Source organism: Mirounga angustirostris, unplaced genomic scaffold, assembly GCF_029215605.1.
Source record: "Mirounga angustirostris isolate CCGP_5_RB_7025 unplaced genomic scaffold, mMirAng1.0.hap1 SCAF_4, whole genome shotgun sequence".
Taxonomy (NCBI): domain Eukaryota; kingdom Metazoa; phylum Chordata; class Mammalia; order Carnivora; family Phocidae; genus Mirounga; species Mirounga angustirostris.
The window spans coordinates 85,702,483-85,728,159 of NW_026991712.1; the positions used below are offsets into that span (position 1 = coordinate 85,702,483).

At 44.5% G+C, this 25,677-nt stretch overlaps 1 protein-coding gene and 1 pseudogene across 1 annotated transcript; one reads left to right on the plus strand and one right to left on the minus strand.

Annotated features, from left to right (window-relative positions):
• The window catches only part of LOC123860262 (thymidylate synthase-like), a 62,284-nt pseudogene extending 47,593 nt beyond the window's left edge, over positions 1-14,691 (plus strand).
• A 1,201-nt stretch (positions 14,692-15,892) lies between these two features.
• On the minus strand, positions 15,893-25,606 carry LOC135364034 (myomegalin-like). Its single transcript, XM_064587513.1, has 5 exons — positions 25,331-25,606; positions 24,008-24,059; positions 22,936-23,180; positions 16,415-16,552; positions 15,893-16,002 (listed from the first exon to the last, which is right to left on the minus strand). The coding sequence occupies exons 1-5, from the start codon at positions 25,506-25,508 to the stop codon at positions 15,893-15,895; spliced, it is 723 nt and encodes a 240-aa protein (XP_064443583.1). The 5' UTR covers positions 25,509-25,606.
• Between the last annotated feature and the right edge of the window lie 71 nt (positions 25,607-25,677).

The following is a 25,677-nucleotide window of genomic DNA, read 5'->3' on the forward strand; positions in this document are numbered from 1 at the left end:
CCACAGTCAGGTCCCAGCTGCAGTTCCGAGGGCATGTTTAATAAACATTTCGGTGCCCCATGTCCTCAAAGAAAACAGAGTGGGAAAAGACCTCGAAGAGCAAAAACAATAACCTTATTTTACTGATGAGGAAGCACATAACACACCCCCAAGGAACCCACATCTAAATTTCAGGGGACCTTGGTCAAACATAGGTATTTCTGCTGGGAAAACAAAGAGTCTTTCCTTGGACAATTCTTTCATCACAATTCTATAGTCCTATTATTTATACTCAGCCAGTTTTCAATTGTGGCTGATACAATGGGATCAAGGAACACAAGTATCAAGTAAAATTCATCACAGCCATAATTAAAATGTAGTGATGCACTTGTCTATAAGACGTCGGGCTCCTGTGCCAGAAGATCCTCTTCCTGAGAGCAGGCCCTCTGTCTGCCTTGTTCACCCCATCTCCCCAGTGCCTCCACAAGAAACTGTCACATAAAACATTCAGTAAATATTTGTGGAATGGATAAATAACAGTTATAAGGAATAACTAACTTTTACTGATGTTGTCCAGTCCTAATCATATTTCCAAACAAATGCTGTCCTGGGTCTATGCTGAAGAAATAAAAGCATGGCCTTAGGAAAAGCAGTCCAAGATTTGATATTTTCATTTATTTATTATTATTTTTAAAGTAAGCTCTACACCCAACATGGGGCTTGAACTCACAACCCTGAGATCAAGAGTCACGTGCTCTACTGACTTCGCTAGCCAAACAGGCACCCCATAAAGCAGTCCAAAATTTCAATACCAGCTTCATCACATATCACATATGCTTTAATGGGTGATTTCACTCTCTTCTTTCAGCCTGTTCTGCTCACATTTAAAATAGAGAAGGAAGCATTAACCAAGAGAGTTTCTGGATGTTCAAATTAACATCAGCAGAGAAAGCTCCCAATCCCAGCATCATAGTCATTGGTGCACTTGTTAAAAGTATCTGGGGAATATATGAAAAATCCACAGTTAACATCATACTCAATGGTGAAAAACAGAACTTTTCCTCTAAGATGAGGAATAAGACAAGGGTGTCCACTCTTACCACTTTTATTTAACATAGTACTGGAAGTCCTAGCCACAGCAATCAGACAAGAAAAAGACATAAAAGGCATCCAAATTGGTCAGGAAGAATTAAAATTTTCACTGTTTGCAGATGACATGATACTGTATATAGAAAACCCTAAAGACTCCATCAAAAAACTACTGGAACTCAGTTGGGGTGCCTGGGTGGCTCAGTCATTAAGCATCTGCCTTCGGCTCAGGTCATGATCCCAGGGTCCTGGGATCGAGCCCTGCATCGGGCTCCCTGCATCGGGCTCCCTGCTCGGCAGGAAGCCTGCTTCTCCCTCTGCCACTCCCTCTGCTTGTGTTCCCTCTCTCGCTGTGTCTCTCTCTGTCAAATAAATAAATAAAATCTTAAAAAGAAAAAGAAAAAGAAAAAACTACTGGAACTCAGTAAAGTTGGAGGATACAAAATTAATATACAGAAATCTGTTGCATTTCTATACACTAATAATGAAGTAGCAGAAAGAAAAATTAAGAAAACAATTCCATTTACAATTGCACTAAAAAAAAAAAAAAAATACCGAGGGTTAAACTTAACCAAGGAGGCGAAATACCTATGCTCCAAAAACTATAAAATGTTGATGAAAGAAATTGAGGATGACACAAACAAATGGAAAAATATTCCATGCTCATGGATTAGGAGAATAACTATTGTTAAAATGTCCGTACTACCCAAATCAATATACAGATTTAATGCAATCCCTATCAAAATATCAACAACATTTTTCACAGAACTAAAATAAATAATTCTAAAATTTGTATGGAAACATAAAACACCCTGAATAGCCAAAGCGATCTTGAAAAAGAACAAAACTGGAGGTATTGCAATCCCAGATTTCAAGATATACTACAAAGCTGTAGTAACCAAAACAATGTGGTACTGGAACAAAAATAGATACATAGATCAATAGAACAGAATAGAGAATCCAGAAATAGGCTCATGCTTTTTTTTTTTAAAGTAGGCTCCATGCCCAGTGTGGAGCCCAGTGCAGGGCTTGAACTCATGACCCAGAGATCAAGACCTAAGCTGAGATCAAGAGTCAGATGCTTAACTAACTGAGCCACACAGGCACCCCTAAACTCATGCTTTTATGGTCAAGTAATCTATAACAAAGGAGGCAAGAATATACAGGGAGAAAAAAAACCAAACTCTTCAATATATGGTGTTGGGAAAATTGGACAGCTACATGCAAAAGAATGAAACTGGACTGCTTTCTTATACCCTACACAAAAATACTCAAAATGGATACAGTATTTCTTTCTTTTTTTTTTAAAGATTTTATTTATTTATTTGAGAGAGAGAATGTGAGAGAGAGAGAGAGAGAGAGAGAGAGCGAGCATGAGATGGGGGAGGGTCAGAGGGAGAAGCAGACTCCCCGCTGAGCAGGGAGCCCGATGCGGGACTCGATCCCGGGACTCCAGGATCATGACCCGAGCCGAAGGCAGTCGCTCAACCAACTGAGCCACCCAGGCTCCCCAGTTCTAGGCTTTCTGCTAAGCCACCTCAGTGACCTGAAAGAAATCATGACTGATAAAAAGTCAAAAAAGAGGATCTCAGAGGACGATGAGATCATAAGGGCAGCCCCTTATGGGAGATAGAACAAAGGCATGATCAATGTCAGATCTTTTAACATGGGGGAAACGTACCAACTAATTATGGAGAGGACGTTGCCATGGAGAAAGAGAGGAGGGTGAGGACCATCCAGAGGAGTGTGAGAAGAAAGAAAAAAGTGGATTAAATGAAGATGGAAACAAATGGTGTTTTAATTGGGTGGGGAGGAGGATATTTACTGTTGAGATAGTCTCAGGAGAATCCTATGCGTAATCAGAAGCTTCATTAGCAACCAGGAGAATTGAGAGTGCTTGATCACAGAGAGGGAGGCTCAGTGTGCCAGAGCTTAATGCCTGAGGCATTGCTTGTAGGAGGGCATTGCTTGTAGGCCAAGCTCCAACAAAATTCCCAGTTAACTGTCTGGAGTTACAAGCATAGAAATAGAATATAAGGAGAGCTTCCTACCCAGAGAGGCTCTGCCCTTTGGTTGTCTAGCCAAACCAACACCCAATGCAGCCTGCTCTAAAAGTCTACACTCTGGGCATTGCCTATTTTAGCAGCCATTTGCAGTCTTTTTATACCTTTCTGCCAAAACTGCCAACCAACCACCTTTAAAAACCTAAAATACTGCTGCTTGTTCAATCCTCCTTATATAAGTACAATATCAAGGCATACATATTCCCATCCCCCTACCTTTATTGAGGACTGTCGTAAAGTCGTTTCTTATCCTCCCCGTTTAAAGATTTTATTTATTTATTTGAGAGAGAGTGAGAGAGAGAGAGAGAGCATGAGCAGAGGGAGAGGGAGAAGCAGACTCCCCTGCTGAGCAGGGAGCCTGATGCGATGCAAGGCTCAATCCCAGGACCCTGGGATCATGACCTGAGCCGAAGGCAGATGCTTAACCGACTGGGCCACCCAGACACCCCTCCTCATTCCTTTCTAATTAAAATAGATTTTATGGCTCTTTCTCAAATAAAAAATCAAAGAGTTCTGGATATTTCTTTTTCTTCTTTGAGTCCTCTCCAGTTTTCAAATGGTCACATTCTTCAAAAAAAAATAGTAACTAAAACAAATGTAGTATTCTACTGAGGTATAACTAATTAATTTGGTAGAAGGGTTTCTCCCCCTGACTTTTGATATTCTTCTTAATATACTCCAATACCATTTTCCTTTTCCTCACAGTGGAATATATTGATGTTTCATTTAAATTGAGGTCAGTTTTGACCTCCTAATGTCTCATCTCTCACTACCACCTCTGCCTGTGGGATGCTTTTGTTTTTGCCTTTTTTTTTTTTTTTGGTACGAATATTATTTTTATACTTGTTGGTTTTACATTTCATTCTGGCTGCATAAGGTCAGTTTACAATAAGTTTCCTTGAATATAGAAGTGGACACCCATTTTGATGATGATTTGCACATCTGATGATTTTCTTTTATTCTTTTATTCAAGTTACCAGTACACTGAACATGAGAGAGCTCAGGAAGAATCTTGACTGACTGGCTGGAGGTTGCCATTCATGGGCTGTATATGGCCCATGAATGTGACCTTTCTATAGAGCATGGTAAAAACTGGCCCTTAGGTATTTGGTGGGTAATCCATGACCTGCACATGCAGTGGTGTTAAGTGGTGTTGCGGCTGAGATCGTCAAGGGATGCTCAAGTGTGGCACAGGAGGGACCTATCTGACCCACCTTGTGTCTCCATTCTAACTGAGGTTGAAGCATGAGACTGAGGAGGATGCCTTGGAGCATCTATCTCTATGGTTCTGCTGCTAGGCTGCTGGTACCACATGTTTGATCCCAGGTACCTCCACATGTGCAGCAAAATGTTTATGAAAAAGTGAAGGAAGAAAGACCAGGGAAAATCACTTTTGAAAGTTGTTGTCTTACTTACTCTACTCTGCTCTACATCTAGCTACACAGTGCTATTGCACTGTGAAATGTCTCAAACACATTTCTGAACTCTCTTCTCCAGTAACTATGGGACCTGCCATTGTGTTGGAAAAAGACATTCTAATCGAGTCTTTTGTTTTAAAAACTATCAAGTCCTAGTTAAAACCCTGTGCCTACATGATGCCCCTCAGTGATGAGTTATTGACAATGACAATAAGAATAATCACAATAATAGATTTATTGAGCAATTGTGTACCAGGTACTATGCTAAGCCCAGTACAAACATTAACTCATTTAAATCTCCCATTAACGTTTTTTTAAAAAAAGATTTATTTATTTATTTGAGAGAGAGAGTGTGAGCAGGGGGAGGGGCAGAGGGAGAAGGAGAGAGAGAATCCTCAGGCAGACTCCCCACTCATCAAGGAGCCTGATGTAGGGCTTGATCTCATGACCCTGAGATCATGACCTGAGCTGAAACCAAGAGTTGGATGCTCAAGCGACTAGGCCACCCAGGTGCCCTGAAATCTCCTATTAACTTTTGAGGAAGTGTTATTATTATGCATAGTATACCAGAAAAGAAGCTGAAGATTAGGGAGACCAAATAATCTTTTTGCTCAGGTGCTCAGGTTTTGAGGGTGCAACAGGGAATTGCACCCAGACTATCTATCTCTAAATACTAAGGAGCATCTCCCTGCCCAGAAGATAATGTCTAACTTTAATGATGACTGCCACTTTTAAAGTACTCTTTGTATACATGCCTTTGACTTCGATCAACTGAAAGTAGATCCAGATTTTTAAAATATTCTTTATATTTAATCTATTAGAATATTAATACTGGAAGTATACCAAATCCATCTTCTCAAGCTCTCCCATTTTAAGATGAGAGAATGTAGGTCTATTTTTTTTTAAAGTGGCATATAATGCTGTTTTTGATAATATATTAGAAATGCTTCTCTTGAGTATAAAAATAACAGTAGATGATCAGCAATCAAATACAGTAGTTTAACATTTGTATTTAATGTTTGATTACAAATAGTATTGCCAACTGTTAATTCAGTTGATCCCCCTCATGATGAAGTGATTTTATGAAGCTGTTTGCTTAAAGCTGACAGCCAGTGAGTGGTGTTGGCATTATCAAGGTATGTATGTACGTATGTATGTATGTATGTATGTATGTATTATTGTTTTTAGTTTCAGAGGTAGAGTTTGGTGATTCATCAATTGCATATAACACCCAGTACTCATTACATCACATGCCCTCCTTAATGCTCATCACCTAGTTTCCCCATCCCTCCACCCACCTCCCCTCCAGCAACCCCCAGTTTGTTTGAGAGGGAGACAAACCATAAGACTCTTAACTATAGGAAACAAACTGAGGGTTGCATTACCAAGGTATTTAGACTGAGATCCTCAGAGCCTGGCTCCCCGATGCTTTGTCTCTTGTTCACTTATGCTGGAGTTACTCCTGTCCTATAGCAGCTACGGCCATTAGTCACCAGGCCACATCCCAAATGGCTCTGTCTTAGAATGGGCATCTGTTCATCCTTCGGGTCCCTCTCTCACTCAAGACTGTCAAGGAAATAAGAGGAAAAGGAACAGAGAGACCTGTTCAAGAGGCAGAAGTAGACCTATTTAAGGCAACAAACTTCAGTTAGGAGGACTTAAAAAAAAGCTTTTCAAGCATGAGAAGTGATGTTCATGCAGAAATTTAAGGAAGGACCAGGTACTAGCTCGGACTCTTCACAGGAGAAAAGATGTCTGGGAAGAAAGGAGGAGAGAGCCTGTGTGGAGGAGGTGAGATGTGTTGGTTTGGAAGCTACCATCTGTCAGCCTCAAACACTGGTTTTGGAGGACCTGCAAACCAGCTGTTCCTGTCAGAGTGTGCTGATGGGGGCACTGGAAGGCAGGAAAATGAGAGGGATTTGCTACTTCCGTCTTCTCACCGTTCATTTTCTACATTACTTCAGCAACGGTTCTTCAGCTTGTCAGTTGTTTCTGGGAGTTACAGTTGGTCCCAGATTCTAGTTTTCCCCCCAGTTCCCAAAACGATGTTTGGTGTGCCCCTTCAGAGATACTAGCATCAGCAGCCCCGCACCTCCTGCTTGGAGTCGCAGTGGCAGGACCCCTCTTGAGAGCTCCCGAGGCACTGGCACCAGCACCAGTTTGGCAGTGTCCCCTCCTTAGAGGTCTGGATCTCAGCTCTGTGAGGGGACTTGCTCAGGCTCTGGAGGCACTACAAAAGGTGGACGTCCCCTCCTCCTCAGGTGCAAGCTTTGCAGGGTCCCTCCCTCTAACTCTTGAAGAGTTAGCCAGCTACTTACCTTCCGCCCAAAGAAGGCATTTGGATCTGAAGGAGTGGGTCCCAAAAGGGGACATGTTAAAGGGGACATGGCTGGTCTAATCTCAGAAAATAGTTCCTTTAGTTTGTCATTGCCCTAATCCCGGGGGCCTCAGCTCCTCTGATTACCTCTGGTAATGGCAATAGCTAGATAGTGTCTTTACTTCAGAGCTCTAGGTTCCAGCTGGGGCCTCTCTTCCAAGTGTCCAGACTTCACAGACCCAGGATATTCTTCTGGTTTTCCAGCCCTAGGTATGGTAACTATTTCCTGCTCTTTTTATCTGTGTTAACGTGGTGTTTGCTTTTTGAATGTTGAGCTTTCACTAAATGTTGAATCCATCTCACATGCCAAATTATCTGGTGTGGTTTCTGTTTTCCAGACTACTCATCTCAGTAGTCACTGCCTGGGCCAAAGCTGTGCAACTCGAGGACTGATCACTTGAGCTCTTCCCACTGGATTGTTTAGCTGTCTCCTACTTTCTTTCTTTTTTTTTTAAGATTTTATTTATTTGAGAGCGAGTGAGAGAGAGAGAGAGCATGAGTGGGGGGAGGAACAGAGGGAGGAGGAGAATCAGGCTCCCCACTGAGCAGGGAGTCCGATGTGGGACTTGATCCTGGAACCCCAGGATCATGACCTGAGCCAAAGGCAGACGCCCAACCGACTGAGCCACCCAGGTGCCCTGTCTCCTACTTTCTTATGGAGCAGAAGAAGAGGCATCCCCAGGAAACCCTATCCACCCAATTTTCCAAGATAGCTATCATTGGAAAAACAAAACAAAACACATAAACAAGCTATTTCTGTGGGAGAACAGACAATAACAATCTACATTCTATTTTTGACAATTCTGAGTGGTGCATGTGTGGTCAGTCTAGAAGTGACTGCTCTACAGCACTGGGCAGGTGGAGAGGCCTGCATGCCCTCCCTGGGTGAGGGTGCTCCTGTGAGTACTCTAGGATCGCTGTCCTTGACTTCAGCTCTGAGGGCTGGGGCATTGACCCTAAGCTGGAAAGATAAGCCAGCAGCCCCTCTTTGGTGATGGATGAGAGCTCTGTTTCCATCCTGGCTGCCAAATTCTGAGATTCGACAAGGCCTTGCTCTTAGTGCTTCATCTGCTGGTCTATAAAGGGCTCACATCCTGACTTTGGGGGCAGTGGTTGGTCAGACTCCCATTCCTCCCCAGCCCCCAACCTTTAACATAGGAACTTCCACGGAGAAATAGCCCTGTTGTGATGGCACACAGGTCCTCTTGGAGTTGCTTAGTGAGCACTTCTCACCAGCTAGGTCCCAGACACAACCAGTTCCCAGCCAACCCATCAAGGACTCCAAGGATTCCATCTTCCCTTTGGTGTTTCATTTAAGAGGCAGGGAGAAGAACTTATCATTTTTTTGTCCAATGTACAAATGCTCCTCAAACTGTAGCTACAAAGGGTAAAAAGGTAAAAGGTTGGCAGAAGAGAGCAAAGAACAGGAGTGTGCGGGCTGAAGATGAGTTAGAGAAAGAGAGAGAGAGAGGAAGGGAGTTGGAGCAGGGGTTGGGAAGCTTTTATATAAAATATCATCTCTGGGGCGCCTGGGTGGCTCCGTTGGTTAAGCAACTGCCTTCGGCTCAGGTCATGATCCTGGAGTCCCGGGATCAAGTCCCACATTGGGCTCGCTGCTCAGCGGGAGTCTGCTTCTCCCTCTGACCCTACCCCTCTCAAGCTCTCTCTCTCATTCTCTCTCTCAAATAAATAAATAAAATCTTAAAAAAAAAAATCATCTCTTTTCAGATCCAAATGACATTTTTGCTGTCAAGGCCCACAGGAGACCACCAGAACCCAAAGAGCAGTATTCCTCCTGGACCTTGGAAGCCCAGGATCTGGGTCTGGCACTGACTTTCTTGCTGTGTCTGTTGTGTGCATCCCCCTGCTAGATCCTATGGTTCAGCTCTGTTCTACTAGCCTCTTCTTGGCCTGCAGCTGCTTTTGGAAGTAAGGGCAGAGGAGCAGTGACTCCCTTCAGGATGGTTTCTGGGCAGCTTCTAAACATGCATCTCTTTTGCTGTCCAGCTCTACTTTCTTCCTTTCCCCAAGGATGCTCCCCCAGGTTACAGGGACAATAGGGAAGACAGAACCTCCCTGGTTTGCTGACACGATCTCACTATCCTGAGGCCCGATTCTGGCCTCCCTGCACCCATGGAGCTGACTATTGGGAACTGTGAGCTGTTACCCCTATCAACTGGGGTCAGAAGGCCTTAATTTATTCTCAGCCCTGCCACCATTGTCTTTGTACCTCAACTTCCTCTGCTATAAAGTGGGCCCAATTATGACTCCTTTATTTCCCACCACCAAGTGCTTAAAGTGTCCCTGACTTCCTCTGGGATTTACAATGACAAACTAAAGGAACTATTTTCTGAGATTAGACCAGCCATGTCCCCTTTAACATGTCCCCTTTTGGGACCCACTCCTACAATGGGTTGATGATCTCTCTCTAGCACTCCTCTTCTAGAGTCCTCATGCTCCAGAGCAGCTCCGGTGTAGTCAGGACTCAAATGGAGTGGCCCAAGATTTTCCTCATTTCCTCCTCTGACCTTTCCTCTTCCATCTTCAACGTTGGTTGTAGTCCTTCAGATACATAGCCTTCAGCGCTCTGCTCCAAATGACAAGCATGATTCATCCATTTGTCATTGCTCTGTAGTATCCACTACTGGAATATACCACAATTTATCCTTTGTACTATTGATGGGCTCTCATGTAGATTCTAATTTTTTAAAGATTTTAATTAATTAATTAATTAATTAAGAGAGTGTGGGGAGGTGCAGAGGGAAAGAATCTCAAGCAGACAGAGCCTGGCATGGGGCTCGATCTCACAACCCTGAGATCATGACCTGAGCCGAAATCAAGAGCCGGACACTTAACTGACTGAGCCACCCAGGCGCCTCTGCAGATTCTAATTTTTGACCTTAACCCACGGTGCTACTATGACTGTTCTACTAAATGTCATCTGATGAAGATAGTATGATTTTCCATTGGAAGCCCCTTCCAGCTGTTTTCTGTGGTATTTTGATATGTCCCCACATTCTTTGAAGTCTTCCTTGACTACAGTCTAGACAAAGCCCATCTTGACAATGATCTAACTGAACAGCCCCAGGGTCAGGTGAAGGCTGAAAGCAGTGTTCACTGACCCTGTGACAATTTTCCCACCATGTAGCCAGCAGACCAACACCACACAGTGGTGTTGTCATACTGATCCCTGAGGGGATCCAGGTAGCAAGACAGTAGGCCCATTTGGGGGCTACCTGATTCATTCATAGGGGGCGGGTTTTCTTTACCTTGAGTTGATCATTTGAAGACAGAAGTTGATGTAAAAAGCTTCTGCTATAGCCAGTCCAAGTTTACCTGAGCCTCATTAAAAAGCAGGATCACAAATTATGTCTGCAGACTAAGTGCATTTTGCTTAGCATTGGCTAATGATAATCCAGAAGTGGAAAATTGCTTCCTAACTTTCCACCGACCCCAAAAGGACATAGCTGTGACTACTTCTTCTGGGCCACCCTATAGGTTTGTGGAGATGAGGCCCAGATTCTGCTTATGAGATTGGTAGTTCTAAAAGTTGAGAGAATATCAGACTCATACTTCTTGATGCTTTAGAGAGTAAGATTGTGTTTGTTTGTTGCCTGGCTTCTAGAAATCTGAATTCACAGGACTAGAGTGTAAGGCAGCATCTGCTGAGGTTTGATTTGCAGACAGACAATGGAAGAAACCTAAATAGGAGTCTTTTAGTCTTTATCCTACAGATGGATGACTGGAGTGAGAGCCATGCAGTCCTAAACCAAGAACACAGTGAGAATCCATAGAAGACAGGTGACGTGGTGAGGAGCAGCCTGGAATGGGAAAGCAGGACCAGTGAAGCAGAGGCTAAGTTCCCTCCTGGGATGCAGGACTCAGGGCTCACCACCAAGAGTTGGTGATATCCCTGCTCAGTTCTACCGACTGGAGAGCCAAATCCCTCCCACCTCCTCCTCAGCTGCCAGTTTACTCTCCAGACCCTTCTTTCCTAAAGAAAGTGATGGCCTCCTCTCTTTTTCAGGAGGAAGAGAGGTGCTTAATCTTGAATATGCACATATATGAACAGCTTGTTAAATTTTACAGTGAACACACCTTCTAACTAGATTTCCCTTTCCATTTAAAGAGAAGGGAGAGGGGTCAATGAAGAGCCCAAGAATGTAAAAGCTAGTGCACCTTCAGAATCAAATAAGTCCTGTTCCATCGTTCACAGAATAGGGCACAGTGGTTCGAGGAGGCTGAGGGAGTAGCTAAGGACACACAACCATTTGGTGAGAAAGGAGAATCTGGTGGGAGAGAGATGAAAGGTTCCAATCTGGAAGGAGCCAACAGTCATCAGAGGCTGATGGGCCACCTTTGTGGAGACAAGAAATAAGGCTTCACAGAAGTCTTATTTTTCTGAAGAGGTTCAGGAAAGAAAGGAACCGTCAGAGAAAGCAAAAAAGAATTGGCAAACAAATTAGCTAAACCATGACTACCACATTTTTACCTGGAGATCACCATTCTCCAAAGGGACTTTGCATTTCATTACACTGTAGGAACATTCTAAGAATATCATGAAAAGCTTCAGCTGTTGCACTTTAAGCCATTTCTCTCTCCTATCGTCCTTGGAATTACTCATCAGAGAATGGTTTCCTCTTAGTTTCTTAATTTCTTATGGCAGGATAAAGGATAGCATATTGATAAGAATGTTTTTATATGTTTTAATTCCTATTTAGAGGATTGTAGAGGCCAGTAAGACCTAATACTTCTCTTTTAAAATATGCCTAAAGAAAACATTTTAAATCCATGTTTTTCAAGCTATGTTCTCAATTCATGGGTGGATCAGGAAATCAACTTAGTATGGAAATTATGAAAGTGCATTGTATGTAGTAAGGGTAAGTATAATTTTGCAAAATTTTAACTATTTTACATGTTGTATGAACAGAGTCACAGTGTGGTATGTGTTTCTTATTGTGGGTTGTGGTCAGGAAAATTTAAGCAACATGGCTCTAGAAGGAGGATATCTGTGTGGGAAACACAACTGACATGATTCATCTGTTGCTTTTCCACTGATCCTTGTTCCAGATTCTATAACCATCACTCCTGACGGGCAAATGCAAATTGCATAAATGGCCTGATTTTCAGCGTTGCTGTGAAGGAGATGCACATTTTGGGACAGTTTGTAGCTGGTTTATCTGTAATGTTAGGCAATTCTTATTCCTGGCTGTTTGTTAGAATCATCTGTCCAGAATTTAAAACTCTCAAGGCCAAGCTCCATCCCAGATCAAATAAGTCTCAATTTCTAATAAGGTTTGATAACCATTTTTAAAGCTCCTCAGGTGAATGTAAGGTGCAGCCAAAATTGAGAACCTAAATTCCTTAATCTCACCTTTCCTTGGATGTGCCTTCTTTCCCACTAAAGCACAAAGATAATGCTCTGCCTTCTGACAACAAATCATTCTCTCCCTTAGGACCATGACTGTCTTAATAATTATTATTTTACCTTCCTGCATCTCTGTGCATTTTTTTTAAAGATTTTATTTATTTGACAGGAAGAGAGAGCACAAGCAGGGGGAGCGGTAGGCAGAGGGAGAGGAAGAAGCAGACTCCCCCCTGAGCAAGGAGCCCTGGGATCATAACCCCAGCCAAAGGCAAACACTTAACTGAGCCACCCATCTGACTGAGCCACCCAGGTGCCCCTCTTTGTGCGTTTTTATAAAACTGGCCCATGGACTCCCTTTATCCAAGCTAAATTATAGCTAACTCCCCTATCTTTCATGCCTTCAAGATTCATTGAGTTGCATTTTGCCATACTGAAAACTTGATATAACAAAGGCAAAGTAAAAAAGAATGATAATGAGACAGTGCATAGAGCAGTAAGGAGACAAGGAGGGGGATGGTTGGGGTGGAGATGGAAAGTAGAAGGACACAAACGTGGGTATGGGCAAATTGTGGGATATTCATATAATAAATAGTACTCAACCATAAAAAGAAACTAATGACTAATACATGCAACAACAAGGAAGAATTTCAGAAGTGTTATGATGAGCTAAAAAAGCAGGTCGCAAAGCAATAAATAGTTTATGGCTCCCTGGATATGTAGTGGGTGGAAGGCAGGCTCCGTGACTCTGGCTGGTGGACTGGTCTCAGTCCTTGACTTCTTCAAAATAGCATGTGACCTGATCATTGTACTAGTACAACTAAGTAGAATTGCAATCTGGTCCCAAATTTGACATGGCATGTGTTTTCCAAAGCACTTCTCTCTCATTTATTCATTCTTCTGTTGTTTCTCATTGCCTCCATTGCTCTCCTTTCCCTGAATCCACAGTTACCCATTTTACAGGCGGTTCAGACACACCTGAGCTAGTTTTCTCCCTGTCATTGTACCCTCTGACCTCAAAGGTCGCTGAACCTGTAGCAGCCCAGGTGGAGTGTTGGAAGCCCACCTCTTCCCCGTTCCATTTTCTTGGCATTCATTGAGAATGAACCTCTTGAGGCTCTCCTCTTGAATGCTGGTCTTCAGTTGTCCATTATTCTTCGAGGGAACTTTCCCATGTGTATACTTTTTCCTGAAAGCCCAGAGTTAAAGTCTTTGTTGGCTCTCCCTGGGAGAGAGGAACAGACTATTAGAGGTAAGGAGACCTCAGGCATCTGATGTTCTAGGTCTTGAAACCCTGCCCTCTGCATCTATTTCTGGACTGGCTTCCCTCCAGTGCATCCTCTAAAGTCCTCCAGGTGAAGACAGCTTTCAAGGAGGCTAGAGGATGCACCTGGGAGACCAGTGACTGCATAGGTCCATAAACCCGGTGCTAAGGAGAAAACTAACTCCAGGTCAGGCTTTCATTGGAGGTGTTTTGGAACCAAATACAAAAATAAGAATTCAGATTCTTCAGGTCAAGGAGTAGACCAACTGCAGAAGGCTACTGACGCAATCCAAACCAACCCTGGTGACAGAAGAATCATCCTGTGTGGTTGGAATCCAAAGGCTCTTCCTCTCCTGACCCTGCCTCCACACCACGCCCTGTGCCGGTTCTATGCGGTGAATGGTGAGCTGTCCTGCCAGGTTTGCCACAGGTCGCAAGCCATGGGCCTGGGTGTGCCCTTCATCACCAGCTGTGTAGGCCCTGCTCACCTACACAGTCTCACACATCACAGGCCTGAAGCCAGCTAACTTCATAATTACTTTGGGAGATGCACATATTTACCTGAATCACATCGAGCTGCCGAAAACCTCAAAATGCTTCTAAAAGTTGAGACAATCGATGCCTCAAGGCTGAAGACTTTCAGATTGAGGAGTATAATTCTCACCCTACTATTAAAATGGAAATGGCTATTTAATGAAGTACTTCTAAGGAGGGGTTTGAAGGATCATCAGTCTTTAGGGGTTGGACTGAATGCCCAGGTGAAAGCTCGTTTGCCCTCAAGAAGAAGGAACTAGGTCAAAAATCTATTGGTGACCAGCAGTTACTGTTCATTAACTTTTAAGGATGTTGCCCCTGGCACACATAACCTTGCCGGTTCGCTTAGTAACAAAAGGCCTTGAGTTTGGTTAGCTCACCAAGGATGTGTGAAAATGCCGAGACTGGGAATAAAGTCAGGAGAATGAAAATTTATATACTCTTAAGAATGTGTGCATGCATTTCAATCCCACATTTTTATAAAGAAGGTCAGTGAATTTCAAGAATTACATATAAGCTATTTCTCCAAATTTGAGCAAACTGAGTAAACCAGCAGTCATAATAATGTACAGTTGTACTCATAAACATTTAAAGTTATATTTGCTTTATGTGTTGCTGTAATAAAGAAGTGTTCTGCAAATAATAATAATAATAATAATAATAATAATAATAATAATAATAATAAAGAAATAGCTAATAGAGAAAACCCATTTTTCCTTTAACCTTTTCTATGAATTTCTGGCCATTATGGGTTTTATTCTTTCCTCACAAATTTTACTCTATATAGGCATTCAATACACGTAAACAATAATTTTTAAGTAAGAATTTATTAATTTGATCCATTCATTTAAAAGTCGATGTCGATGCCTCCAAGTTCATAGCCAAGAATGCTGTTGGATAGGGCTGGAAAAGTTCTGGAGAACATTCTTCTAGACCGTCCAGACATCATATGTCACAAGATGTCCTGAGCAGAGCCGGAAGAGTGACTCTGAGCGTATGAATGAGGGGTTGCCAGGGAGACACCTGGAGCGGACCGTGTGATGCCTAGGGAGGGAGAGACAGAGCACCAGTGATGTCTGCAGGGACGTAGAGAACTCTTCACTGACTACTCGAAACAAACTGACATTCCTTTCCCTCCTTATTCACACTCAGCTGGAAGTGGGAAAGGGAGGGAGAGAGCACCAAGCTGCTATCCAGTTCACAGCTAGTGACTCCTGGTTATCTGCAAAGCTGGAGCAAGGGACCAATATATGAGATGTGAATTTCCCAGAGCCGTTCGCTCCTACATTGCTAGGGATGTGTCGATGGGAGGTCCGGACCTTCTAAGCAGCAGCCTTATCCAAATTGAGAATAACTATTACAATTTTGGCCCATGTGGGTCCGGGCAATTTTTGTACTTTCCACCCTCTTCTCTTTGTCTCTGCAACTGGGTACTGCTGTGGAAAGGGGGGACACGGAAGTGACCAGATTTGGGGTTTGCCCTGTGTAAGCCTGAAAACTCCAGTTTGCATTCCCAAAGGCCCTTCTCTTGTGGTAGAGCTGAGGCACAGACTCCGGGTTCTACCCATGGAAGCCAGATGTGGATACTGTCAGAGGGAGTTAAAAAACCCAGACAAGTCATACCTTTGGGAAACAGATGCTCTCAAAGATACACTTCACTGCAACCACCAAAGTTAGAGGCTTAGCCAGAAAACCTGGGGGCTTCATGCACTGGCACAACAACGTGGTGTGGCCGAGTCACACTACAGCGGGCCAAACACTCATGTGCAATGGCTGCAGCTGTGGGACAGTCTTGCCCATGAATTAGCTGCTACTGGCATGTTGTAGGGCCCTGGCCGCCATTCTTCTGAGCTTGGCAAAGGAGAAGGGATGTGCAAGTATTGGTCTCCGAGTGACAGCATCATGTGGAAAGTCTGGGAATATGGACCTTTCACATATGGGCAGTAGAAGGTGGTATCCAGGGCATGCGGCAGTGGTAAGAAAGTGGGATGTGGTCCTCCCTCTGCTGAAGGGGGCATCCTGGACATCTCGGTTCTACCGCGTGCCAGGCAGGCCATAAGCCAGGTGCATCAGCAGGTAGTGTCAGGAGTTACAAGAATGGCACTGTGTCAGACAGCCCTGAGCATGAGACCTAGGCCTGCCTGGGGCAGAACACTCAGTGCCTTCATTATAAAGTGGGGACAACAGAGCATGCCCTGCTTCCCTCTCAGGGCAGATTGTGAGGAAGGCTAGTATTGCATGCACACTGACGAGCCTTTTAACTGGGAATCTATGTGCCCTTTGAGACTCTAGCTGTGGGCAGAACCAGTTTTTTGCCTTTCCTACTTTTTCCTTTGTCAGCACAGCTGAGCACGTGTTCCAGCCTCTCCTGCAGGCGGTCGTTGAGGCAGATGGACTCCTCCAGGCGCTGGCGCAGGTTCTGGATCTCCACAAGATTCTTTTCCAGTAGGTCAGCCCCTGTTGCTTCCCACCAAGACACGGGAGAGGTAAGGGTGGGGGAAGCCAACCACTCGTGGGCAGCTATGGAGCCCACCCAGAACTTCTGTGCAAGATCCCTGCCCATCCCTGTACTTCTGTCAACTTCTTTCTCTCACCTGGGCACCCAGGAAGCACCAGGCAACTTTGTTTAAAGAGCTCCTGGGCTTTCAAATACAAGATGGCCCTCTGTAAGGAAACCCCACAGGGCCTCCTCCCAGATAGAGGCCGAGTACATCTGAGGGAGATGGACACTGGGCTGGAAAACAAGGGTTAAAATCTGCTACAGGCCTCCAGGTAGGATTGGCCTAACAGTGAGAAAGTTAGTCTACCTCCTTTGGTAGCAATCCAGAGGGCCTCTCTCTCTAACCTCATACCTATCCTACCTGATGATCCATGACTGAAAATCTTTAACATCCACCCGCCAATAGAAAGGTAAGGTAAATGCATATGAAATTAAATCAGGCAGTGAATAATATGTGATACTGAGTGTTTTCTTTAACCACTTTTGGTGAAGAGTGACAAGGAAGGGCCTGGGGAGTTGTTAGGACCTGAAGGAAGAACAGGAGAGAAGGTGGCACCTCTGAGGAAGGCAAGGGATGCACAAAGGGAAGGGGAAAGAGACCAAGAATGGGCTTCACCTATCAGGACACCTTGCTTAGGGCCAGGTTTTTCTCTGACAATTTCACATGTCTTATTGTTATACTGTCTGGGTCCTAGAAACTGAGGTGCTTCAAGCCATTCCTCTTCATGGCTGCATCTCTAGTCACTGGTGGCCAGGATGCCTGGCTCTAAACTCAATAGCAAAGTTTGAGTGGCAAGACTGACTTATAGTTGCATACAAAGAGCGTGTGAGTGTGTACCTATAGAAATAGTCTCCCATCCTACAATAAATAGCTCTTGACCTAAGGAAGACCTTTCCCATGTAAGCCTGAGCTGGGAATTCTAAGAACAGTCTCAACCTAGGCCTAGGAAGATTATAGCACAGAGAAAAGGGAACACATGAATGTGAAGCAACTCATCCTCTCTGTGGAATACCTCAGAATGCCCCCAACTTCCTGTATTCTCCTGCTCAGAGGGAATCCCTCTGTAGGGGGAATGGGAGAGGCACTTGGAAAGGACCAGCACTGGGCTGGCATCTCATTTGCTGGCTGAGCCACAGGATACTGCCCCCTTCGTCTCACCCAGTTCTGTGAATCAGGATCTAACAGAGAAATAAAAAAAAAATCCTTGGGCCCGCAAAGAATGTGTTCATTCCCATCAATGGGCTCTACTTCACCATCTGCTCCTTTGTGTTTACCAGAGGGTTTGGAGTTGGGCCGGTACAAAGAGGAGAAGGAGGATAGGTGCCCAGACGCATTCATTTTCTGAGGCCTCATCTCGTCCCATGGGCCACAGTTGCCCCAGTGCCCTGGGTCTGCTGTCCTGCTCAGTTGTGTGGTGCCACTCAGAGGATGGGAGGGCTGGGCAGATCTGGCATCTGGATGGTTGCTGAGCAATGAAGCTGAATCAGCAAGAGTGGCTGGGGTGACATCTGTCCAGAAAGGAACGTGAGGGAGAAACCAATGGGAAGTCAGAAATGAAGTGTTTTAAAGATAATTATACTGGGTTGAATAGTGTCCTCCAAAAAGTCATGTCCACCTGGAGCCTCACAATGTTACCTTATTTGAAAATGGGGTCTTTGCAGATGTAATGAGTTAGGATGAGATGATACTGGATTAGGGTGGACCTTCATCTAATATGACTAATGTCCTTATAAGAATAGGAGAGGAAACACAGATAAAGAGACACACAGCGGGAGAAGACCCCATGACGAGGGAGTCAGGAGGCAGACACTGGAGTGATCCATCTACAAGCCAAGGGAGGCTCCCAGAGACCACTAAACTAGGAAGAGGCAAGGAAAATGGAGCATGGCCCTGATAACACTTGATTTCAGACTTCTAGCCTCCAGAACTTGGACAGAACAAACATCTGTTGTTTTAAAACACACAGTCTGTGAAACTTTGTTACAGCAGCCTTAAAAAATGAATACAGTAATCCATGGAATGAAGACTAAAGCAGATATCAGAGACCGCAAGCACAGGTAGTGATTTCTCTGACATCTGCCATAGCAACATTTTTCTTTCTTTTTTTTTTTTTTTTTAAGACTTTTATTTATTTGTCAGAGAGAGAGAGAGAGCACAAGCAGGGGGACCAGCAGAGGGAGAGGGAGAAGCAGGCTCCTCATTGAGCAAGGAGCCCAATGTGGGACTTGATCCCAGGACCCTGGGATCATGACCTGAGCCGAAGGCAGACGCTTAACGGCTGAGCCACCCAGGCATCCCCGCCACAGCAACATTTTTCAAGATACGTCTCCATTGGCAAGGGAAACAAAAGCAAAATTAAACTATTGGGACTACATCAAAATAAAAAGCTTTTGTGCAGTGAAGGAAACCTTCAACAAAACAAGAAGACAACATACTGAATGAGAATATTTTGCAAATGATGTATCCAATAAGGGGTTAATATCCACATATATAAAGAACTTATATAACTCAACACCAAAACTCCCCAAATAATCCAATAAAAAAATGGGCAGGGGACACAAATAGATGTTTTTTTCAAAGAACACATACAGATGGCCAACAGATTCATGAAAAGATGTTCAATATCACTCATCATCAGGGAAAGGCAAATCAAAACCACAATGAGATATCACCTCCTACCTGCCAGAATAGCTAGAATAAAAAGCACAAGAAATAAGTGTTGGTGAGTGGGAATGTGGAGAAAAAGGAACCCTCATGCACTGTTGGTGGGAATGTAAGCTGGTACAGCCACTGTGGAAAACAGTATGGAGGTTCCTCAAAAAATTAAAAATATAACTACCAGTATGATCCAGTAATTCTACTTCTGGGTATTTATCCAAAGAAAACAAAAACACAAACTTGAAAATATATATGCACCCCTATGTTTACTGCAGCATTATTTACAATTGCCAAATTATGGAAGCAAGTGTCTACCCATAGACGAATCGATAAAGAAGATGTGGTATTTATATACAATGAAACACTACTCAGCCATAGAAAAGAACAAAATCTTGCCAGTTGTGACAATATGGAAGGAGCTAAGTGGAATCAGTCAGAGAAAGACAAATACTATATGATTTCACTCTTATGTGGAATTTAAGAAACAAATGAACAGAAAAAGAGATAAACAAAAAACCAGACTCTTAAATATGGAGAACAAACTGGTGGTTGCCAGAGGAGAGGTGGGTGGGGGGATGGGTGAAATAGGTGAAGGGGATTAAGAGTAAACTTATCATGATGAGCGCTGAGTACGGAATTGTTTTTTGTTTTTGTTTTTTAAGAGAGAAAGAGAGAGAGTGAGCATGGGGGAAGGGCAGAGGAAAAGGAGGAGAGAATCTTAAGCAAACTCCATGCCAAGCATGGAGACCGATGTGGGGGTCAATCTCATGACCCTGAGATCATGACCCGAGCTGAAACCAAGAGTCGTACACTCAACTGACTGAGCCACCCAGGAGCCTCATAGAATTGTTGAATCACTCTCTTGTACACCTGAAACTAATATAACTCTGTATGCTAACTATACTTGAATTAAAAAAAAAGGAAAAACAAAGAAGGAGTGGTTGGATGTAGTATCTGAGGGTTACAGTGCATGCACAAGAAAACTACAAGTGCTCTTCTCCTGGATCCCTCCATGATTCCCAATGCTGGAATGATCCGAGAGGTATTGCAGAAGTGTCTCCTCCAGGAGCAGAACTCACTGCCAATCTTAGAAATCATGAGATTAAGGAGATGAAGCGTTTTGCTGGTCTGTGAACAGGTAATATACTCACCAAACAGTCGATGCCCTTCATGAGACTATTCTGTATTGGGGGTTGTTGGAGGAGGAAGAGAAAGGGAAAATGGCTTCCATTAATAGCCAATGTACAAAGAACTTAAACAGGGTAGGGTGACACTCCTGGTTCCTCCCACTCCTCCTGCCTCCTACTCTGGATGCCTACTGAGGCTGAGGGAGTCTCGGAGGAAGGCAAGTGGTGATTTGGATCCCACCCAGAATGGCTCACGAAACTGTAAAAATAATTCTTAAGTATAGTTTAGATTGTCTAACTCCTGTCCAAAGAATGCCTGGGTTATTCCTGCATGGGGGATTGTAGAACCAAAAATCATAGCATCAATTATGCTATGAGAACCTGGCTATGCCTTTTGCTGTCTCCCTTTGCGAAAAAACCCCACTTGGGTGGCAGGGCCATAATTCAGCTAAAAATATGAGTCAGCTCCCTTTCAAGGATTATTATCAAGGGCCACAGAGTAGACAAGTTTCTCCAATGAGCAGGTAAGAGTGAAGTCCTTATTTCCCTTCAACCAAGTCAAGTTCCTCTAGGGAACTGTGCACTTAAATCAATATCCAATGGGTCTTCTCCTTCCTTTATGGATGGTATTACCTAATACCAGATGTAATTAGCATCACTGTGGAATAAAGAGGAAGGTAAACTACATAAGCCTTCATCACAATGCCCAGCAATGTAAGAACTCAACCAAAAGGTGATTCCCAGCCCCTTCCAAAGCTCCTTTACCCCCCTCTCCAGAAAACCAGCTTACTCTCAACCAAGGCCATAGGAGTAACAGCAATCAGCATTCTCATGTCTCCCCTGGCCACACAACACAGAAAACATGCCCTACACTGTACACAGAAAGCAACGGAGAACAGCCCCTTGTGAGGAGAATTTTGCCTCACAGGGAAGCTGCCACACCAGTCACACTTTTTGTTAACTACTCTAGAAGTTTTGGCTCAAAAAGCAAAGGAGGAGCAAGTGATAAGCCATTGCCCCTCTGAGAGGATATTGACTTCAGATGGAAAAAAGGGCTTCAGTCTCCCTCAGAAAAGCTAGAGGTGGCAGAAAATAAAGCTGATGCCATCTCAGAGGCCACATCTCAAGTGTGACCATTCCTACAAGTCGTGGCAGGAACTGCAGCTGAGGGGAAGTGGAGTCTGCCCTTCTACTGTCTCTCAGGGTAGCAATGAGGGGGAATCAAGTGCCTTTGGGCAACTGAGTTCATGGATGTAGGTAAAACCCCATTGACCCCTTGGAGGAGATCACGCACATATCAAGGACAGCCCATTTATTTATAAATTCTTGGGTGAAAGTGCAGTGTGTATAGGGTCTTGTCTCACGTGCAGAGGCTAGACCTTTGTCACAAAGAGTGGAGTGGGGACAACACTGGCTCCAGAAACCCAGCAAAAGAGGTGTGGGAAGAGGTGATTCCCTCCCTGCTCTGTCCCTGGCTGTTCACGCTGCAGTGCAGTGGGTGGTCTGACCTTTTGAGTCATGCAGGCTCCCAGTGAATGGCACCGCCAAGCTGGGCGCTCTTCAGTAAGTTCCCTGACTTCGCTGAGCCTCAGTGTACTTGGCTGTGTTGTAAAATTGGGACACCAGCACCTACGAGGTGGATGCTTGTGCCAATTAAATGAGGCAAGAGATGTAAAATAGTCAATAATGTGAGCATTAAGTATGTGCTCAATCCATGTGAATTTCCTCTCTTTCCTTGGTTTCTATAATTCTCAGGGAAACACTATGCTGCTCTCATCCTCAGGGTAAAATGAGAAACAGGAATAGTACCAGGTCAAACCCATTATGGCTCATTCATTGCCTAAAACAGTCAATTCAGGGAAAAAAAAAAAATCATATATACCCAGAGACAAAGGATGGTTTCTCGGTGTTGTCTACACCAGGATTTGATTGCTATAGTTCCTTAAAAATAGAAATGTTTTTTCTCGGGAGGGAAGTTAAAGAGAAAACTGAGCAGGAGAAAATGAGGGTTTGATTTTAAATGTACTGTCCTCCACCTACCTCCCACCACGGCTACCCAAGGGCTCTCCTTGGGGGACTCTGGGGGAGGGGCAGGCTGGTGATGGATTCAGCCTGAACCCGAGACACATCCCAGCTAATGAGGGTTGAGGACATTACAGTTGAATTATTAGAATGATGGATGGGATCTGCAAACCCACAAATGAGAAAGAATATGTAGTGGTAAACAGAAAATAGGAACCATGACTGTTTACCCCAAGGATTTCAAGATCAGAGGCCCAGTGTTAATGATGTTCATGCCCGTGACCTGCAAGATGACATGACTGGGTTGCAGTAATGAGGAAGTGTTTGCCCCTTCCCCTTCCCAACTCATGACTCCTCCCCTCAAGTCCAACACCATGTCCGTGCCAGAGGGGGTCTGGTGGCTGAGGCCGTGTGGGTCTAGGAATGGAAAAGAGCTACCTGACCCCCTTGGGGCCTATGCTTGGCACTGAGTCCCGGGCCCAGGCTCTACCAGGGACACCACAGTGGATCTGCAGGGCCTGGTTGCAAAGATACCTACTTTTGGTGTAGACAAAGGAGCAAGCACCTAGCAACTGGACACGGTAAGGGCACTCACTGGCCACATCCACTGAAGGGCGTTCTTCTTGTTCTTCATGAAGCAGGGAGGTGCTGCTGGAGGACAGATGGGTGGCAGACTGGCCATGGTTGCTGGAGTGGATCTGAGGCAGAGTGTGGGGCTGGGCCTCCTGCCTGGTCCTTAGGATTTCTGTCACTTTACCCTTCTTATGCATCTCCCTTAAGAGACTGGTGGGGTAAGAAAGAGGAAAAATAAAGGTCACCTGAATGACATGGCTGTAATGATCTGGCGGCTCACAGGACAAGCGCCAGAAGTCAAGGAGACTGTTCCTTCGGAGGAGAAGCCGAACAGTTGGTTTCTGTCTGGGGGTGGAGAGCGGGGGCTAGGGGAGAACAACGGCTGCCCAGTGCCTTGGCCACAGACATCCTGAGGAAGAGAGAAGACCCATTCAGCCCTTTCAATAATGCTCCTGGCTCCTTCACAAGACAACCAGATGTCCTTGAGAGTTCAGCATACTCCGTGAACATGATGCGTTCAGTAGTATTTGCTGTGGCCTATTTAAAACTGCTTCCCGAGGCAATGTGGCCTCCCAGGTGTCTTGTAGTTTCTAGACCTCCTTCCTGAAGTCCTGTCATACAGTATAAATCTTTTTCTTTTCTTTTTTTGCGAGGAAAATTTGTGGATATTTAACATCTGCCAGCACCTCTGGGGTCACCATTGAAGAAACCAGATACAATCTCACTCTGGTCTTTAAAGATCTAGGGGAAATCAGAGGGGGCCCCTGGGGATACAGGAGACTCCTAAGACTGAATAGAGCAGCTAGTATTGCTTAGTTGGTGAACTAATATGAGAATGGGACCAAAATAATAATAAATTAAAAAAAATAGGAAACAAGACCACTTCATCACTAGGGACACATACTGATTTGATGTTATAATCAGCCATTTTGCTTTTTGTGGGGTGTGAAACCTCCTGCTTCTTTGAGCTTCTGTCCCTTGCTTCTAAATCCTTCATCACATTATATGTTTCACAGCCCCTGAAAGTTGGGAGTTACCTGAGGGTCCGCAGCATCTGTGTTGCTTGATTCTTCTCACTTGTACAGTTACCTGAAAACCAGATTCGAAAAGAACGAGTTATAATTTAAGTAGGTCTCATTCCCCAGATTACAGACAGACACTGAATTTTCTCTGGGATCAGATGTGACTACTTGATTTTCCAGTCCGGGATGCTCTGAATTTTCTCAGGAGACGTTGGATTGAGACTTTGGAGAATTTGCCTGGCAGGCTTTCCTGAGGCTGCTACAGAGATCATCATCTCTACTTGCTCTGTCCTGGGTCAGAATCAAAAGCTAAAAATGTCTCTTTTCTTACAGGCCATGAGACACTTGTCTCAACCGGAGCCTCCAAGTCCTGCCACAAAGCTGGTTCCCGGTCCCACATCTGTATGCCCTTATCACAGCTTTCATGCAGAACCTACTCTTGTCTCTGTAGAGGTGACAGACTTCCCTGTCCTACCTCTCAGGTAGGCCACAGAGTGGCCTCAAGCCTGCTCTTACTATGTGCCCTCAGGTGCTCTTTTTTTTTTTTTTAAGATTTTATTTATTTATTTGAGAGAGAATGAGAGACAGAGAGCATGAGAGGGAAGAGGGTCAGAGGGAGAAGCAGACCCCCTGCTGAGCAGGGAGCCTGATGTGGGACTCGATCCCAGGACTCCAGGATCATGACCCGAGCCGAAGGCAGTCGCTCAACCAACTGAGCCACCCAGGCGCCCCTAGGGAATATTCTATGAAAAAGGCACCTGAAATAACTAACTTTCCCACCACCGGTAGTAGTATATACAGTGTCTAAACCATGCCTAAATCAGCATGATTCTTTTATCATTTTTTTGAAATGCACTGATTAACATTGCTGATTTGATCCTTAGAACAATCATGCTGGTATTATTTGACCTAATTTTTTTAGGTGAGGAAACCTAAATCAAGAGAAGCATGAACGTGGCCAGAGTTAGTGAGGAACACATACAGGCTAGGGCCAGGGTCTCCAGATCCTAATTCAGGGCTCTTGTTCACAGCAACCAGCTGCCCCCATTAGTTTCAGATAAAAGCTATCACCGCCCCCCCTCCCCGAGATGCCTTTTGCCCTAGCGACCATATTCCCTGAGAGATAAAGGAGCTGGCCATCATCCTGGCATCCCCATTCCTGTGTGCTTCTCCTCTTTGTTCCTCACCAGCCAGTTCTGACTCCACCATGGTTCCAAGATGGTGACTACAAAGCAGGACGTCAGATTGAAAAGTCACTTGTAGGTGAGTGTGGGCTTGTCTGAGCCTTGGGTCCTTGGGAGGGGCTAGAGGTCCTCCTGAGCCCTGGGGCCAGCTTACCTGTGCTGAATTTGCTGGTAAGGATCTCTGCCAGTTGGCTCCCCTTGGTCAGCTGCTCACGGAAGTGCTGTTCCATGTAGCGGTCAACTCTACTGCTGCTAAGGAGCTCCTCAAAGGTTCTCACCGTATTCCTGACATGCTGGATGAGAAGGGAAGAGAAAGCTCTCCCCATCCTCATCTTTTGCCTCAGGTGGGTCAGCTCTCGAGCCTGATCCTGGATCAAGGAATGGTATTTCCTAAAGTGGAAAAGAAACAGTAAGTAGGGAAAGAGGTGACTGATAGGGTATGGTACTTCAGCAGAAGGCACTTACAGAACTTCACCCCAAAATCCCCTACACTGAATTATA